General features: G+C 48.5%; 3 protein-coding genes across 4 annotated transcripts in view; 2 read left to right on the forward strand and 1 right to left on the reverse strand.

Annotated features, from left to right (window-relative positions):
• Positions 1-6,161, forward strand: part of Dnaaf4 (dynein axonemal assembly factor 4) — a 35,568-nt gene extending 29,407 nt beyond the window's left edge. The window contains exons 8-9 of one of the 2 annotated variants that reach the window (XM_023724083.1): positions 1,337-1,442; positions 5,732-5,898. In XM_023724083.1, the coding sequence (XP_023579851.1) occupies positions 1,337-1,442; positions 5,732-5,835 (210 nt within the window). In that variant the 3' untranslated portion in view covers positions 5,836-5,898. Of the gene's footprint in view, positions 1-1,336; positions 1,443-5,731 lie in introns of both variants that reach the window. The other variant, XM_023724082.1, reaches the window with a different exon arrangement.
• Positions 6,162-8,160: 1,999 nt separating this feature from the next.
• CUNH15orf65 (chromosome unknown C15orf65 homolog) lies at positions 8,161-12,627 on the reverse strand. Its single transcript, XM_023724105.1, has 2 exons — positions 12,463-12,627; positions 8,161-8,610 (listed from the first exon to the last, which is right to left on the reverse strand). Exons 1-2 carry the CDS (start codon positions 12,547-12,549, stop codon positions 8,263-8,265), a joined length of 435 nt encoding a protein of 144 aa, XP_023579873.1. The 5' UTR covers positions 12,550-12,627; the 3' UTR covers positions 8,161-8,262.
• Positions 12,628-12,793: 166 nt separating this feature from the next.
• The window catches only part of Ccpg1 (cell cycle progression 1), a 33,775-nt gene continuing 30,800 nt past the window's right edge, over positions 12,794-15,768 (forward strand). The window contains 1 exon segment of the mRNA XM_023724098.1: positions 12,794-12,917. The gene's annotated coding sequence lies outside the window, so the exon portion shown is untranslated.

Consider the following 15,768-nt stretch of genomic DNA (forward strand, 5'->3'; position numbering starts at 1 on the left):
TTCTATTTAGTATGAGGGTGTACAGGGTCTCACCACGTAGATCAGACTCCTACTGTTTTCAGCCTCCCAAATGCTTGGATTACAGGCGCACGCCGCAGTACCCAGTCTCAGTCACTGTCACCATCTCAGTGTGCCCGGGGAAGGGACCAGCATAGCACATGGTGCTGGGGGATTGGACCCCGGTCCCTGTGCTCTGTCTAAGCAGGCACTTTAGTCTGCTGAGCTCTCTGGCCTCAATTGTATGTTCTTTTTGCTTTGCTTTGCCTGTCTTTCTTTTCTTTCCTTTCCCTCCCCTCCCCCTCCTTTCCTTTCCTCTTTCTTTGACAGGGCCATGTTATGTAGTTCAGGCAGGTCTCAAACTCAGCAATCTTCCTGCTTCAGCCCCCTGATTGTGGGGGCTACAGTTGTGTACCACCAGGCCTGGCTGGATCCAATAATATAAAATAACCTAGTTTTTCCTTTAGCCAGTAAAATTTCATGCACAAATATTTACTGAATGAAATCACCCAACCTGCAAACCAAGGCCTCAGTGCTGTGTAATCATTCCCATTGGTTAAGGTGAGTTGCAGGGCCGGCCAGATAGCTCAGTTGATTAAAGCTCAGGCAGAGGCAGGCAGGGTTCAATCCCCATCCTGTTATGCTGGCCCCGCCCCCAGGGCACCATGAGACAGTGATTGAGACTGGGTGAGGTGGTGGGCATCTGTAATCCCAGTGCTTGGGAGGCTGAAAACAGGGGAATCACTGTGAGTCAGATCTGTGTAGTGACAACCCTGTAGGTAGACCCTGTACTGAAGAAAAAAGAAAAAAAAAAAGTGAATTGCAGGGACTTCAGAGAGTCAGCCAGATTGTGCTATGGGACCGACAATAAAGCTCATATGAAGTCAACAAACAGTTCCTTGAATTGTTCAACATAAATGTATATTTTTGATAAATTCCTGCACCAGCTAAACCAAAACTTACATGAAGGCTTGAGACGTCTGTCTGTCTGTCTTCTCTCTCTCTCTCTCTCTCTCTCTCTCTCTCTCTCTCTCTCTTTCTTTCTTTCTTTCTTATGCTGAGAATCAAATTGTGCCTGCCAGGCAGGCGCTTGTGCCACTGAGCTATATCCCCAGCCCTACCATGTTTTGTCTTACATTTAAATTTGGAAGAATAGCTGGGCACAGTGGTACACATCTATCTCAAAATGGGAAAAAAAGAGCTGGGGATGTAGCTCAGTGTCAAGGCCCTGGGTTCAATCTCCAGTACTGAAAAACCATCCCATGAACAGAAACTACAAATAGCCCAAAGGCACGTAGGCTTCCCCTTGTGGATGGTGTGTGTGCTTATGTTTCACAAGGCTTTGGAGCTACTGACCCCGCCTGTCGCAGACAACGCACATGCAAGGATGAAAGCACATGTCCGGCGTGGAACGGCATTCTGCCAACTGGAACTGTATGCGGAGGGTAAGAAGGCGACAGAAACGTTCCTGTGTGCAAGTTGTACACTGGAAATAAAATGTCAGGCCGGCCAAATAGCTCAGCGGATTAAAGCGCCTGCAAGCAGGTGCAGGGGCCAGGGTTTGAGCCCTGGGCCTGCTGTTCTGGCCCTGACCCTGGGGCATGCTGAGAAAGCAGTTGGGACTGGGAGTGGTGGCGCGCACCTATAATTCCAGCTCTTGGGAGGCTGTAAACAGGAGAATCACTATGAGTCCAATCTAGTAGTGAGACCCTGAACACCCTGTAGACCCTTCCCTAAAATGCAAAAAAGAAAGAAAATGTCATTGGGATTGTTTCAGGTTGTGACTTTTAGAACGTTGTGATTTTATAATTTTAGCAGTGCATTTATTCTTAGAAATGGATCAGAAAATACAAATTTCTTTTAAAATTTTATCAACTGGTTGATTGTGTTACTTGGAATTGAAGCCAATGCCTTTGCACCATCTGAGCTAAATTTTGAGACAGGGTCTCTGTAAGTTGTCCAGACTGAACTTGAAATCGTGACCCTTCTGCCTCAGCCTCCTAGGGTGCTGGGCTTACAAGCGTGTGCCACCACACCCAGCTAGAATTGTATTTGAAAATGTAGGGCAAGGGCCATAACGTGGCTCAGCAGTGCCGCATGTGTCTGCAGGGCTCGAGGCTGTGCACTCAGTTCCTGGACCCCATAAGCAGATAAATGAATAGATAAATGAATGTAGGTGGGATGAGGCACACCCATGAAGTCCTGGCACCTGGGAGTCTGAAGGCAGGAGGATCACCAGGAGTTCAAGGCCAGCCTAGGCTACATAGCAAAAATGTCTCAAAAATACACATACCCACATACAAAACATAAAATGAAAAAAAAAAACAAGAAGAAAAGGAAGGAAAATATGAAAATATGATAGTTTTTGGGTTTTTTGTTGGTTTTTGAGCTAGGGGTAGCCTTGGTTTTAGAGATAAGAAAATGAGGCTTGGGCTGTGTGAGATAGCTCAGTGGTCTAAAGTGGCAGCTTCGGCAAGTGCAGGGGACCACAGTGCCAGCCCTGGTACCACATTCCATGCCAGCCCTGCCCTTATGATGGGCTGAGCTGACCAAAAAAAGAAAATGAAGCTTGCAGAGATGGATTTGCCTACAAAAGAGGGCAGATCAGAATCACTGGGACTAGAACTTGAGACTCCGCACTCGCAGAGAACATTTGTCAGAGGCTTTTTGGGTACAAACAAAAGACTCAGTTACCTGTTTTAAGCAAAGCACACAATACTTAAATTTTAACCCAACCTTCTTCAAAAGAATTCTGTATGTAACTACACACAAAAAAAAGTACTTAACAATATGAATAGAAGGTTATGGAATGAATCTACCTAACTTTTTTTTTTTTTTTTGTCTTTTTTTTTGGTGGAACTGGGGATTGAACTCAGGCCCTTGAGCTTGCCAGGGAAGCGCTTATTCCACTGAGCCATCTCCCCAGCACTCTTTATTGTCTTTTTGAGACAGGGTCTCTCTGTACAATTCAGGCTGGCCTTGAGCTCGTTTTGCAGCCCAGGCTGGTCTCAAACTCACAATAATCCTCCTTCCTCAGCCTCTGGAGGGTTGGGGTTACAAGTGTGTCACACCACGCCCCATTTACAAAATGTTTTAAAGATCTCGACTTCCTGCCTGAATGGAAACTCAGTGGTAGGCCTCATGCCTGTCATATACTGGGTCCTGAGCTCAACAGTGCTCTCTCAAATACCTAGCATCTCTAAATTATTTTTTAATTTGAGGTGATTAAAAGTATTGTTTAGAGGCCAGAGAGATGGCTCAGTGGAATAAGCGTTTCCCTGGCAAGCACAAGGGCCTGAGTTCAATCCCTGGTTCTGCCAAAAAAAAAAAAAAAAAGTATTTAGATGCTTGAGTTTGTTTGATATGGGAAATGACAGAGGACCTTAAAATGATATAGGGAAAATATAACTGCCAACCTGCTAGATGTCTGATATGCCACAGACTAATTCATGTTCCCTAAAATTAATGAATTCTAAGGCACAACAGAGATTAAGACTGAGCTGGGCATGGTGGCACATGCCTCTAATCCCAGCACTTGGGGGGCTGAGGCAAGATAATTGTGAGTTCCAGACCAGCCTGCACTGCAAAGTGAGCTGAAGGCCAGTAGGAACTGCATAAGGTTTTTTTTTTTTTTTTTTTTTTTTGTAGCCTCAGAATGCCTTCAGGGCAGGTCTGGTTTGGCATGAGGATCTGGGGATTGAACCACAGCATCCTGAGCCTGACTGCTTTGTTTAAGCAGGCACTTAAACAACTGAGCTAATGGGTAGGAACTGCATTGTGAGGAGACCTTGTCTTAAAACAACAACAATCACAAAACAAAATAAAGAGTAGGAGCTGTGATTTGAGAGGGAGAGACAGGAGCAGTCCCGAGTGGGTTGCCAATGAATCCACTTTCTGGAGGGAGCAAAATCACAAGGTAGGTACAACATGGGTCAAAGCTGTGACCAACCAATAAGGTGGCAAGTGCAGCTGGTTAATACCGATCCAGTGGGGAAGCAAGTCGCTTAGCAAGTGTGCACAGAAAGAACAGAGCTCAGGGAGGGGCGGGCCTGAGCTTCTTAGTCACCACTGAGCCGACTGACGTCACTCTAGGCTGCATTGGTCCGCTGTTACCTCATATCCCATGGGGAGGCAGGGAGGCCTGGCTCCCAGCAGGTGTGCCTCTGGCTACAGTTCTGATGTGTTCTCATCTTCTGCACTGTCTTTCTCCAGGGCCTACTTCCTCTGACTGCCTGGAATAATTTGACCTAATTTAGCTATCTGTAATACTTTCAAGACTGAGTGTGGTGGCACACACTGTAATCCCAGCTCTTGGGAGGCTGTAAACAGGCAGATCACTACAAGTCTGATCTACTAGTGAGACCCTGAACACCCTGGAGACCCTTCCCTAAAAAATACAAAGAAAAACAAAACAAACAAAAAAATGTAATACTTTCATTTTTGTTTTCTTTTTATAGTTCAGGCTGGCTTTGAGCTCACTTTGTAGCCCATTCTGTCCTTGAACTCCATGATCCTCTTGCCTTAATCTCCCCAGTTTTGGGATTATAGGCGTGTGCCTGGCCAAATTTGCCTGGATTTTTGAGATAGGGCCTCACTATATAGGCCAGCCTGGCCTAGAATTTACTTCTATCTTCCTGCCTAAATTTCCCTACTGCTAGGATTATAGGTGTGCACCACCATACACAGCTGACCTTATTTGTATTTTAATGAGTTTAAGCCCCAGGAGTTTTTCTGTTCTACTTTTTTTTTCTTTTTGGTGGAACTGAGGATTGAACTCAGGGGATTGCGCTTGCCAGGGAAGCGCTTATCCCACTGAGCCACTGCCCCGGCCCCTCCCAGGAGTTTTTCTGTATTTAAATTTAAAATACTGGGGGCCAGAGAGATGGCTTAGTAGAATAAGTGCTTGCCTAGCAAGTGCAAGGGTCTGAGTTCAATCCCTGGTTCCGCCAAAAAAATAAAGTAAATAAATAAGTTTAAAATACCAAAAATAAATAAATAAATTTAAAATACCTAGTCAGGTGTGGTGGGGCCCTCATATAGTCCCAACACTCCTAGGAGGCTGAGACGTTTGGATCACAAATCCCACCCCTGGCAGTTCTGTGACTTAGCGAGACCCTGTCCCACAATAAGAACACTAAGGCTAGGTTTAATCCCTGGCACCATAAATAGAGTAAAATAAATAGCTACTTTTTTTTTTTTTAAATAGGGTGTATTGAGGCTGGCTTTGAATTCACTATATAGCTTAGGCTGGCTTTGAACTCAGAGTGATCCTCCTGCCTCAGCCTCCTGAGTGCTGGGATTACAGGGGTGTACCACCATGCCTGGCAAGCTGTTTGTTTTGAACCCTGAATGAAATTGTAATTGTTTTCTAAATCGTGGAAGAAGGCTTATATCTGATATTGTAGGAATACTGCCATATGTGAGGGTGAGAAACTGATTCATGAAAATACTCTCTCCTGGCCAGCCAAATAGCTCATTGGACTAAATTGCCTACTTAGGCAGAGTGCAGCGACAGGAGTTTGATCCCCAGCCTGCTGTGCCAGCCGACTGAGGCTGGGCATGGTGGTGCGCACCTGTGATTCCAGTGCGTGGGAGGCTAAAAACAGGAAGATCACTACAAGCCCAATGTGTGTAGTGACACTCTGTAGACCCTGTCCCCTGTAGACCTTGTACTAAGAACATCTAAAAAAACATGCTCTCTCCTTAGTCACTTTTGCCATTGCTCTGTGATTAGGCCTCCAGGACTATGAGGCTGCGCTCAGGATTGATCCAGCCAACACGGCTGTCTACAGCGATGCTGAGAAGATTCGAGATGTCATCAAGGAACAGAACTGCTAGGAGCAGCCGGGGTGCACCAGGTACTTACAGTGTTCAGTACCAGGTTTTTAAATTTTTCAAAAATAGTGGCACACCCTGTGGTCCTTCACCTGGAACGCTGAAGCCAGATGATCTAGTTCTAGGCTCACCTGGGCTATGTGAATTCTGTCTCAACAATGCAAACTGGAGATGCCAGGAGTCTTTGTGCATATTGTGGATGATCGTGCAGAATCTGTCTACTGTTTAACATTTTAGTTCTTTACTGCTCAGCATTACCTATCTGTAGAAAATGAAATGTTTGCTTTATATAATTTCCAATGAGAATTACCATGTTAAAAAAATTGTGAAAACAATTACCATATAATTATATAAATATATTTGCAACATGTTGTTTGTTATTGTTACTGAGTTACAGTTGCTACTGAGCAATATTTAACCCATGCAGGGGCCCTCAGGTGGACACTATGTGTGGGAGGTTTTGTGTGTGTTAAGTCCACCATCGGGTCACCTTCCTGTCCCCAATATCCATCATGGCACGTAGACTAGGGGAGCCTACTGTACTGAGAAGACCTTACTTCACTTCTGATGTAGCCACAGAACAGAGCTGCAGCGTATTCAGCTCATGGTTCTTGGTACGCGGCGCAGCCTGTCTCTTTATAGACAGAGTGAGCACCTCTGTGAGCTGAGCAGAGGCTGGCTTCATATACCAGAAGGCAGCCGAAAGCAGAGCGCAAGGCTGGCACACTCCTGTCCTAATAGCACTCAGGAGCATCGCTGCAGGTTCAAGGCCAGCCTCGGCTACATAATGAGACCCCACCCCCCAGAAAGTGCAGATTTGCAGGGCAAGCATCTATAATTCTGGCCCTCAGGACAGCAGGCTCTGGGGACAGCTCAGTGGCACAGTGCATAGGTCATGAGTTTGATTCCAGATACCACCCCCTAAAAAAATTAAACTCCAGAAGTAGAGTTAAATTTGCTGGGCATGGTGGCACATGCCTGTAATCCCAGCACTTGGGAGGCTGAGGCAGGAGCATCACCCCAGAGTTCAAGGCCAGCCTGAGCTGCATAGTGAAACCCTGTCCCACAGGAAAAAAAAAAAAAAAAGCCAGCCAGGGCTATTTAGCAGATCCCGTCTCAAAAGAACAGAAATAAAAAAAGTGCAGCTCAGCAGTGGAGCAGTGTAGGAGTCCCTTCCTGGTTCTTGTCTCAGTCCAAGAAGTTAATATTTGGAATCCCAAAGATACATTATTGGAATCCCACCAAGTTAATTCCAATCTACCACTCCAAGTGCAACCCATGGCGAAAGTAAAGACACTAAGACATATTTATGATTATTGGGGAGCCAAGGTGCCCTAAGTCCAGCCACAAAGATGGCTTCCCAGAACCAAGAGGCTGACCCAGGGCCTCACCCAGTTTTATTCAGTGGAGGAGTGGCTTGAGGAGGAATGACCGAGAATTGTGGGAAGTAGGTGACTCCTGTGAGCTAAGCTGGGTGGGAGGCCTACCTTTACCTCTTTTTTTTTTTTTTTTTGGCGGAACCGGGGAATTAAACTCAGGCCCTTGCACTTGCCAGGGAAGTACTTATTCCATTGAGCCATCTCCCCGGCCTACATTTACCTCTGCCATGTGCAGAGAGGATATGCAGAGAAAGTAATGTTTTATGCTGTTGAGATAGTATCTGATGTTTTGGGGGGTCTGGTGCTTCAGCTCTGATGTAGTCTTTCAAGCCCCAGGAGGTCATAGCCTTGATCTCAAGGCTTGATCCCAGCTGATGTCATGGAGCATCGGCTCTTCCTTCCTGTCTCCACCCGGCTCACATTGAAGAGCAGCAGGTGTAGGTTACCAGGGAAACACGCATGCCACCTTCACAGACTATCACCAGCACCTCAGCTGGACCAATACACATTGCTTAAGGCCAGTTGAAGGATAAACAGAAGCCCTAGCCAGCTCTGTACAGAACAATACGAGGAAATAGGGTCAGGCTCAGTCAAAATGGAGACAGTCCCTCTTCTTTCAAGGAGAGCTGCTCAGGTGGGCCTCCGCAGAGCGGAGCCTGCCTGTGGCCCTGGTTCAGTCCTAGCCTGAAAATCAGGCAAAGGCAGCATTTTCACACTGTTACCCTGGGAGGCTGAGACAGAAGAATCACAGGTTTGAGCCCAGCATGGACAAGTAGGACACTCAATAAACTCTGTACTGTATAATCCAGAAAGTCTGAGAAGCTGAGGGGAGGACTGTAAGTTCCAGGCTAACCTGGCATACATAACAAGATGTTTTTTAAAAAGGACAAAAAAGTCACTATCAGTTATCAGATGAGAATGTCTTTATTTCTTAGAGGTATATTTTCATGTATTCAAATCTTTGTGATCTTAACCTAGGTATTCTAGCCTTCAGTTCACAATTCATTTTTCTAGGTACATTTTTCTCCAAAATTGTCAAAGGAATATATTTTCACAGAGTGTGTTGAAAATTAGGGAAATCAAGGGTTCTTGTTCTGTCAGGTGCGGTGTTTAGGCTGTTGTTCTGATAAAGTCCAGTTGCTCGGATATGGCTGGAAAATACCTGCTCTTTTGGAGCATAATTGCAGGGCAGAAACTGGGGCACCGGGGTAAACTCCCCGTGGCGGCTTGCGCTGGTCTTGTACATGATCATGCGCGGCTGCGACAGGGAGGTGGCTGTGTGTAGCGTCTTCGGGTCCAACATGCAGGAGAACACAGGGTTGCCGGGGCTCACGCATGGGGCCTGCAGGGCAGCACGCACTTCTGCATCTGACTCTGCAGCCAAAGGACTCTTCCTGTCCTAAGGGGCAAACACATGAGGCCTTTCAGTTACAGAACAGTGTATGCTGCCGTATGGCTCCACTGTAGTGATCTTGTGTGAAGGCACTGAGGAACACACCTGCACGTCCCTTCTATCTGTACAGAGCAACTTGTCAGAAGTGTACACAAACCATTTTTAAAAAACCTTGGAGGCCAGAGAGATGGCTCTGTAGAATAAGCACTTGCCTGGAAAGCACAAGGTCCTGAGTTCAATCCCTGGTATCACCAAAATAAAGAATAATAAAATAAAAAATCTTACACTAAACTGGGTGTGATGACGCACACCTGTAATCCCAGCACTCTGGGAGGCTGAAGCAGGACCGCGAGGTGGAGGACAAGACAGGCTTTCTGATCAAGTCTCGTTTATTGAGGAAGTGAACAGGGTCTAAATAGCTGTATAGTGGAAGCAGCTGGGTGGGACTAGTTGTGGATTGGTAGTGAAGATCCAAGACCACAGGAAGATGCCGAGGCAAGCTGGGGGCAGGGTGAGTCACAGCACCAGTCCTGGAGGCTTGGCCACTCTGGGCTTCACTGAGCACTGGGCTTCCCTGTACTGACAAGAAACAGCCAGCCGAGGTACAGCAGAGAAAATGGTAGACCAGAGACAAGTAAATCATAACTAAAAACTACTTTGGGGGGTTGTCTTGAGAAAGGCTCTCATTACACAGTTCAGGCTGGCCTTGCCATGCAGATGAGGCTGGCCTGCTAGTGTACACCAGCCATCCCAGTCTAATCTGATTTTAAAACCTAAAACAATCAGTTCTTAGAGCATTAAAGAAGCAAGATGTAATAGGGGCTGGGAGTGTAGCTCAATAGTGGAACACTTGCCCAGCATGATAAGGTCCTGGATGAGGCCCTCAGCACCTTCACATAAATCGATCACTTTTTTTTTTTTTTTTTTCCATTTGTGTATTTGGTACAGGATCTCACTATGCAGCCCAGATTCCTGGTGATCCTCCTGTTTTCAGCCTCCCCAGTACTGGGCTTACAGGCGTGCACCACCATGCCTGGACTCTTGCCACTGGCTCATCACGCCCTAGGGGCAAGGCTGGTGTGGCATGCGGGACCAGGGATCGAACCCTGGCCCCTGTGCTTGCCAAAGCAGATGCTTAGTCCACTGAGCTATCTCTCTGGCCTATAGATCACTTTTTGAGTGGGATGTGGTAGCACACCTGTAATCCTAGCACTGGGGAGGCTGAAGCAGGAGGATCGATGAGAGTTCAGGGCAGCCTGAACTGCAGAAAGACCTTGTCTCAAAAAAACCCAAAAACATAATCTTAAAAAAGACTGGGACTCCAGCAAGTACCCAAAGTCAGTGACAATGTTCTTAGTGTTTGTGCTTCTTTTCTTCTAGGCCCGACACCCTCCAAATCCTGTACAGGTACTTCATGTTTATAAACTACTCCTCTTGGTAAAGGGCAGGAAACTTGGCCTTAAAGGAGCAGGCTGAGTTCAAAGAATGCTTCCTGGCAAAACACCTTAGCTCACCCACCTAAAAGCGAGCTGGTGGGGCTGTGCCCCGGGCCTGTGAACAGGGCAGACCTGCACATTCGTACCACCTAAGCGCCAGTATTCCAGCTCCCAACCGCAGTACGCTTCTCTCAAGGGCCTGCACTTCCACTAAATACTTTTTAAATTTCTGCTTAACCCTTCTAAGCCTCTTACTGATGCATCCCGAAAACTTTTTCCACGGCAGCAGTCGGGACCTGCAGTATACTCCTCAGGTAGGGAACCCACTGGGGTTCTGCCCGGCAGATGGTGGTCGAGGCAGCCAAGGTGGCCCTGGCAAGCTGAATGAGGCAGGCCAGGTCTGCAGCCAGAGCGTGCGGTGCCATGTGGCTCACACAGAGCCACTAGCTGTTTCACTGGGAAACTCATCTTGTCTACCTGCCTCCCTGGGGAAGGGAAGCCAAATGGTCACTGATGTGTCCTGTGTGCGTCTGGGGATAGAAGCTAGGGTGCTTTACTACTGAGTTCCGTCCCCAGTCACTTTTAATTTTGAGAAAGGTCTAACTAGCTAAATTAGCTGGAAATTTTGATCTTCCTCAGTCTTATGCTGGGATTCTTGGCTTTTACCTTCACAAGGTATTTATTCATTTTTATGTATTTAGTACAGGGTCTACAGAGTCTCACTATGTAGATCGACTGGTAGTGATCCGTAATTCCAAGGGCTGGGATTACAGGTGGGCCACCACGCCATCTGAACTGGGGGTGGGGCTGGCATGGCAGGCCTGGGAATAGAACCCCCAGCCCCTGCCTCTGCCAAAGGAGGCGCTCTAATCCTTTGAGCTATTTGGCCAGCGCTTCCGCAGGCAATTTAAATGTGACTTGAAACAGAACAAGGTGAGCTGGGCACGGTGGGGCCTCTCTGTGATCCCAGCACTAGGAAGCTGAGGTGGGGGAAGGTGTGGATTTGAAGACAACCTGGTCTATATGAGCAAGTTCAGGCCAGCCTGCACTACACTGCCCGGCCTCAAAACAAAGAACAAAACCACAGCAATATTCATATGTACTAGAGTTCTCTTTCTTTCAGTCTACTCTACATAGACTTGTTATTGCTGAAGCTGAGACTCCTCAAAAATCTAAAAACTAGCTATCACATTTTTGGGTTGGGGATGTAGTGCTCAGCCACATCTAGGATCAGAAGAGCACGGCACCCTGGCTGACAAGAACGTCAGGACTGCACCTTAAAACGTAGTGGATCAAGAGCTACTTATCCTGGACTCTTTTTTTAAAAAAATTTTTTTATTTATTTATGTGTGTGTGTGTGTGTGCGTGTGCGTGCATGTGTGTGGCCAGCTCAGCCCACCAGGGGGCAGGGCGGGCTGGCATGTGGTGCCGGGGAATGAAACCGCGGTCCCTGTGCTTTGCTAAGCTTGTTCTAAGTAGGTGCTTTAGACCACTGAGCCATCTCACCAGCCCCTGGACTCTCTTTTGTTGTTTTTTTTGGATTGAGACAGTGGAGGCTGGCCTCAAGCTCATTGCAGTTATCCAGCACCCGCCTCCAGGCGTATCCTAGGCTAGCTTCACTCCTTCAGTAGCCACTCACCTGAGCTAAACTTGGGGCTTCAGATAAATCCACTAGAATGCAAGCTAAGCTTGACACACCTCTTAGCACCCTGAAGCTATGAATTAAGATCTGAATCCTAACACCTATGGAAGTGTTCTCGGGTTGTACACACTCCACACAGTTCAGAGGTTGAGGCCCTGGGTTCAGTCCCCTGTATCACTACCCAAGGGGGAAAAATTATGGAAGTACAGTATTTGGTCCAGCTTAAGAGTGTGAACTGGCTTTTGCTAAAGAGAACCTTGCAAATATATCCTAAACCTGACATTCTAAAAGGCTCTGTGTTCTCTTAAACTTGACCAAATACTGTACCAAACACATAAAAGGTTAGTTTTGTAGTGTGGCTTTCTAGCCCACAGCTGTGACTTCCTTTTTCGTGGAACTCAGGGCCTTCGCGTTGAGCCCTACGTAGCAGCCGTTTCTTGGTTGCATTTTGAGACCGGGCCTCACCGTGACTGTCCCGTGGGCTGAGCATCGCCCCTCAGCTCTCCCGCCTCAGCCTCCCACAGTGCTGACAGCGCAGGCCTGCACCACCAGGCGTGGCCCGCTTCCCTAGTTTTCGTTCCGACCCAAACGACGAGGAAAGACCCTCCAGACTGCACAGGGCAGCACTGTGACCGCTGTTCCTCTCCACCTCCAGAACTGTGCGCCTCGGGTTGAAGGCGCGAAGCTCCACGGTCTCCTGGAAGGAGGATTTTTGGGGTGGGAGGAGGCGCTGCCTCCACGTCTAAGAAAGCAGATTCTCAAACCCAGCCTTTCACAGACCCGCCCTGGCTCCATCCGCCCGCTCGATCCCTCGGGTCGACGAAGTCCTTCCCGCAGCAGCGCCCCAAGGGGCGAGCCGTGCGCCATCCTGGCTGTGACTGTGGGCTCCGGTGCCCTGGTTCCAGCGATTCGGAAGAGTCCACGCCACAAGCCCCAGGCAGTGAGTTCTCCGCGCTGGTCATAGTCTCCATAGCAACAGGTCCGGCGCGCGGCCCGGATGTTGTGAGGTCCGCAGCCCCGCCATTTCCGGCAGCGCGCGGCCCCCTGGGAGTTGTAGTTCACCAGACACTAGGCGCTTGGCCCGGGGCGCACGCGGGACTGCGTCTCCCGGCATGCGCCGCGCTCAGGCTCCGCCTCTGGCCGCCGTGAGCAGGTTGTTTTTATGAGGCGTCACCAGCAGCGAGGGTCACAGCCGCCACCGCGAAAGCGCACCTTGGCGGAGGTGTCCGCGTCTGGTAGGTGCGGGGCTCGGCAGGTCGGCCGCGTGGGCTCCGGGCGGCGTGGTGGTGGGGTTGTGCCCTTCGTCCGGGTCCGAGGCCCCGACATCCTGGCCAGTCAGTGAGCGGCGGGGCTGTAGCGCGCGCCCTGCTTCGGGGCGTCTCCGCCTGGGAAACGAGTTCCCGCCCCTCGCTCGCGCCTCTGGGCGACGTCTGCGCCCCAGCTGCCGGGACTGTGCCCGGGTTCGTCCCTGAGTCCGCCGGTGAGAGCAGACCCGTTGCCGGCCCGAACGCCACCTTCCAGGTGGCTGGAGCTCGCTCCCAGCTGTCCCGCGCGCCCCCGTCTACCTCGAAGATCCCGACCTTGCCTTCGCGAGCAGTCTCCCCACCCCTTTCTCCAACGGGGTTTTTCACTCATCTACATCACATCCCTTTCGAGTTTTTTGAGACAGGGTCATTCAGGGCTGGTCTTGCGGTCCTGCTGCCTCATCTTCCTGAGCGGCGGGGATTACAGTCGGGCGACTTTTGGGGGTCTCTGAGACAGGGTCTCACTCTAGTTCTGGCTGGCCTTGAACTCACTATGAAATCTATGCTGGCCTAGAGCTCAGCCTCCTGAGTGGAGGGATTACAGGTGTGAGTGCCCCCGTATCCACCCGCCCCGTTTTAGAGTGCGGTTTTAAAGAAACTCGGCCATCTAAGGTGCTTTGTTGGGTGGTGAGATTTGTCCCGCTCTAACCTTTTCTTTTAATAGACTTTCGTTGCACGTTGTAGCCCAACCTTGACCTTGGCCTCAAGACCTAGTGTTACACCGCCCTGCTTGCTCTGTTGCTCGAGCTTCATTAAACAGGATGTGGTTTTCTTAAAGGTAGGATAGGCTACTGCTTTGGTACTGCAATTTAGAGGTGATTTGCTTTTTCCAGTAAGGTCACTGCCGCTGGATAGTGCTTAAAATGTCTCTGCAAAGCAGGGCCTTCACATGGGACTGAAGCTCCAGTCCGGTGGTATTACTAAATGATATTTTAACATAGGTGCTTAGTAAGTTGCTCGTACTGGACTTGAAATTGCAGTCCTACTTGAGGCTCCCAGAGTGCTGGGATTACAGCACTGTGGGTTTAAGTTTTACTAGCCTCCCACATTTCTCTCACACCTGGGTAGTGTGAATGGTTTTCTAAGTCCAAAATTCTATTCAAGCTATTAAAAATTATTCATTAAGAATGCTTAAGGGGTGTGGGAAATATTTTAAAATTAAAATAGGTGAGGAAATATTGTAATTAAAACTAAGTCTTAGGAGCTGAGTGTGGTGGTGCACACAATCCCAGCACTCAGTCTGTGATCTCCGCACCTGAGGGAGGCTGAGGCAGGAGGATCACCAGAGATTTAAAGCCAGCCTGGGTGACACAGTGAGTTCGAGGCCAGCCTCATTTGTCTGAAAAAAAAAAAAAAATCCTCCAAAATAAAAATAAGAGTAAAACCAGGCTTTAGCTGAGTGGTGGTGCATACCTGTGACCCCCAGCTTGGGAGGCTGAGGCAGATTGATTTGCAAGCCTAGGCTAGGCTGAAATACTGGATGAGTTCAGTGTCAGCCTTAGCTACTTGGACGAGCCCCTATTTCAAAAAATCTCAAGTATGCAATAAGAAGTAGAGAACCCCCCCCCCCCGGTTTATTTTGGTGATACCGCAGACCTAGACCATGGGTGTTCTATCAGCAAGCTGCATCCTGAGCCAGTTTTATTTTGAGGCAGTTTTCATCAAGTTGCCCCACCTGGCCTGGAAGTTGTGATTCTCTTTCTTCAGCTTCCCTAAGTTCTGAGAAACCTGTTGTGTTGGCTATACTTAGAATAAGAAGTGACCAGCACAAAGTTGCTCAACAGCAGCTGCAGCCTCATTTGGCATTGTGGGGCTGCTAAGGCTCGGGTGCTCCCATCTGTGGTTAAGGAAAGGAAGTTGCTTGTCCTAAAAGATGGCTCTTACATGTTCAAGAGTTTCCTTCCTGGTTCTATAGACTTCACTAAGTTAACACACTTTAATACAAGCGGTTTGGTCCAAGCCAGTGTCCCTGCCAACCCACCACTCTGAGGTGAGAGGAGCTTCAGGCAGTGCCTGGGTAGGATCAGATGTTAACTTCAAGCTTTCGTAGCTTCAGGATAGGGAAGATGATGTGTCAAGAGGTGCATTCCAGGAGATTTGCAGTCCTGGGGATGGTAGGTCAGATCCTGAGGTTCTGGTGATGGCTGTGGAAGTTGGCCAGATAAGATGCTGAAGCACCTGGCTCTGGAGGCTCAGGAGAAGCAGGGTCACCAGCCTGAACTACCAAGTGACAACCTTGACTCAAAACAATGAAATTTAAGGGAGACTTGAGGTGAAGCAGCTGTGAGTTGCCCCTGATCCCCTGGAAGATGACCTTGGTGGCTGGGAGCCATGTCAGCATTCTGCCAGGGCTGTGAGGGATCCAGTTTGGTGACAGGTCTAGGAGTGAGCTCTGAGCAGAGGAGAAGGTGGGTTGTGAGTGGAAAGACAGGTGCGCCCTGGTCTGGCTGGGGAGGACAGCTTTGATGGCAGAGTGCAGTTCCCTCTGTCTGAAGGCCCTGTCAGTGCCACAAGGTAACCTGTGGATTTCTGTCCAGCCATCCTGTAGTCAGATGTACAGAACGATAACAGATGGGAAAAGCACATAAGGTAAGTCCCTTTCAGCTTCTCTTCCCAAATGAAGGTAGCTGTAAGAAAATAAGGCCAGATTATCCTTTTGTGGAAAGGTGGTTTAAAATTTACATTAAAATAGCAATGATATGTATTTTTTTAGTCAGTAAAGACAATATCTGAAAAAATACTGTGACTAGAGGAAAATACAGATCCAGAATTCAGTAATTCC

Source organism: Octodon degus, unplaced genomic scaffold, assembly GCF_000260255.1.
Source record: "Octodon degus isolate 3935 unplaced genomic scaffold, OctDeg1.0 scaffold00105, whole genome shotgun sequence".
Classification (NCBI taxonomy): Eukaryota; Metazoa; Chordata; class Mammalia; order Rodentia; family Octodontidae; genus Octodon; species Octodon degus.

Coding starts and splice junctions, on each gene's coding strand:
- CUNH15orf65 (XM_023724105.1), bottom strand. CDS start 12,549: ATGGCGCACGGCTCGCCCCTTGGGGCGCTGCTGCGGGAAGGACTTCGT. Junction 8,611..12,462: donor GGCGGATGGAGCCAGGGCGG/GTCTGTGAAAGG, acceptor TTTGCCCCTTAG/GACAGGAAGAGTCCTTTGGC.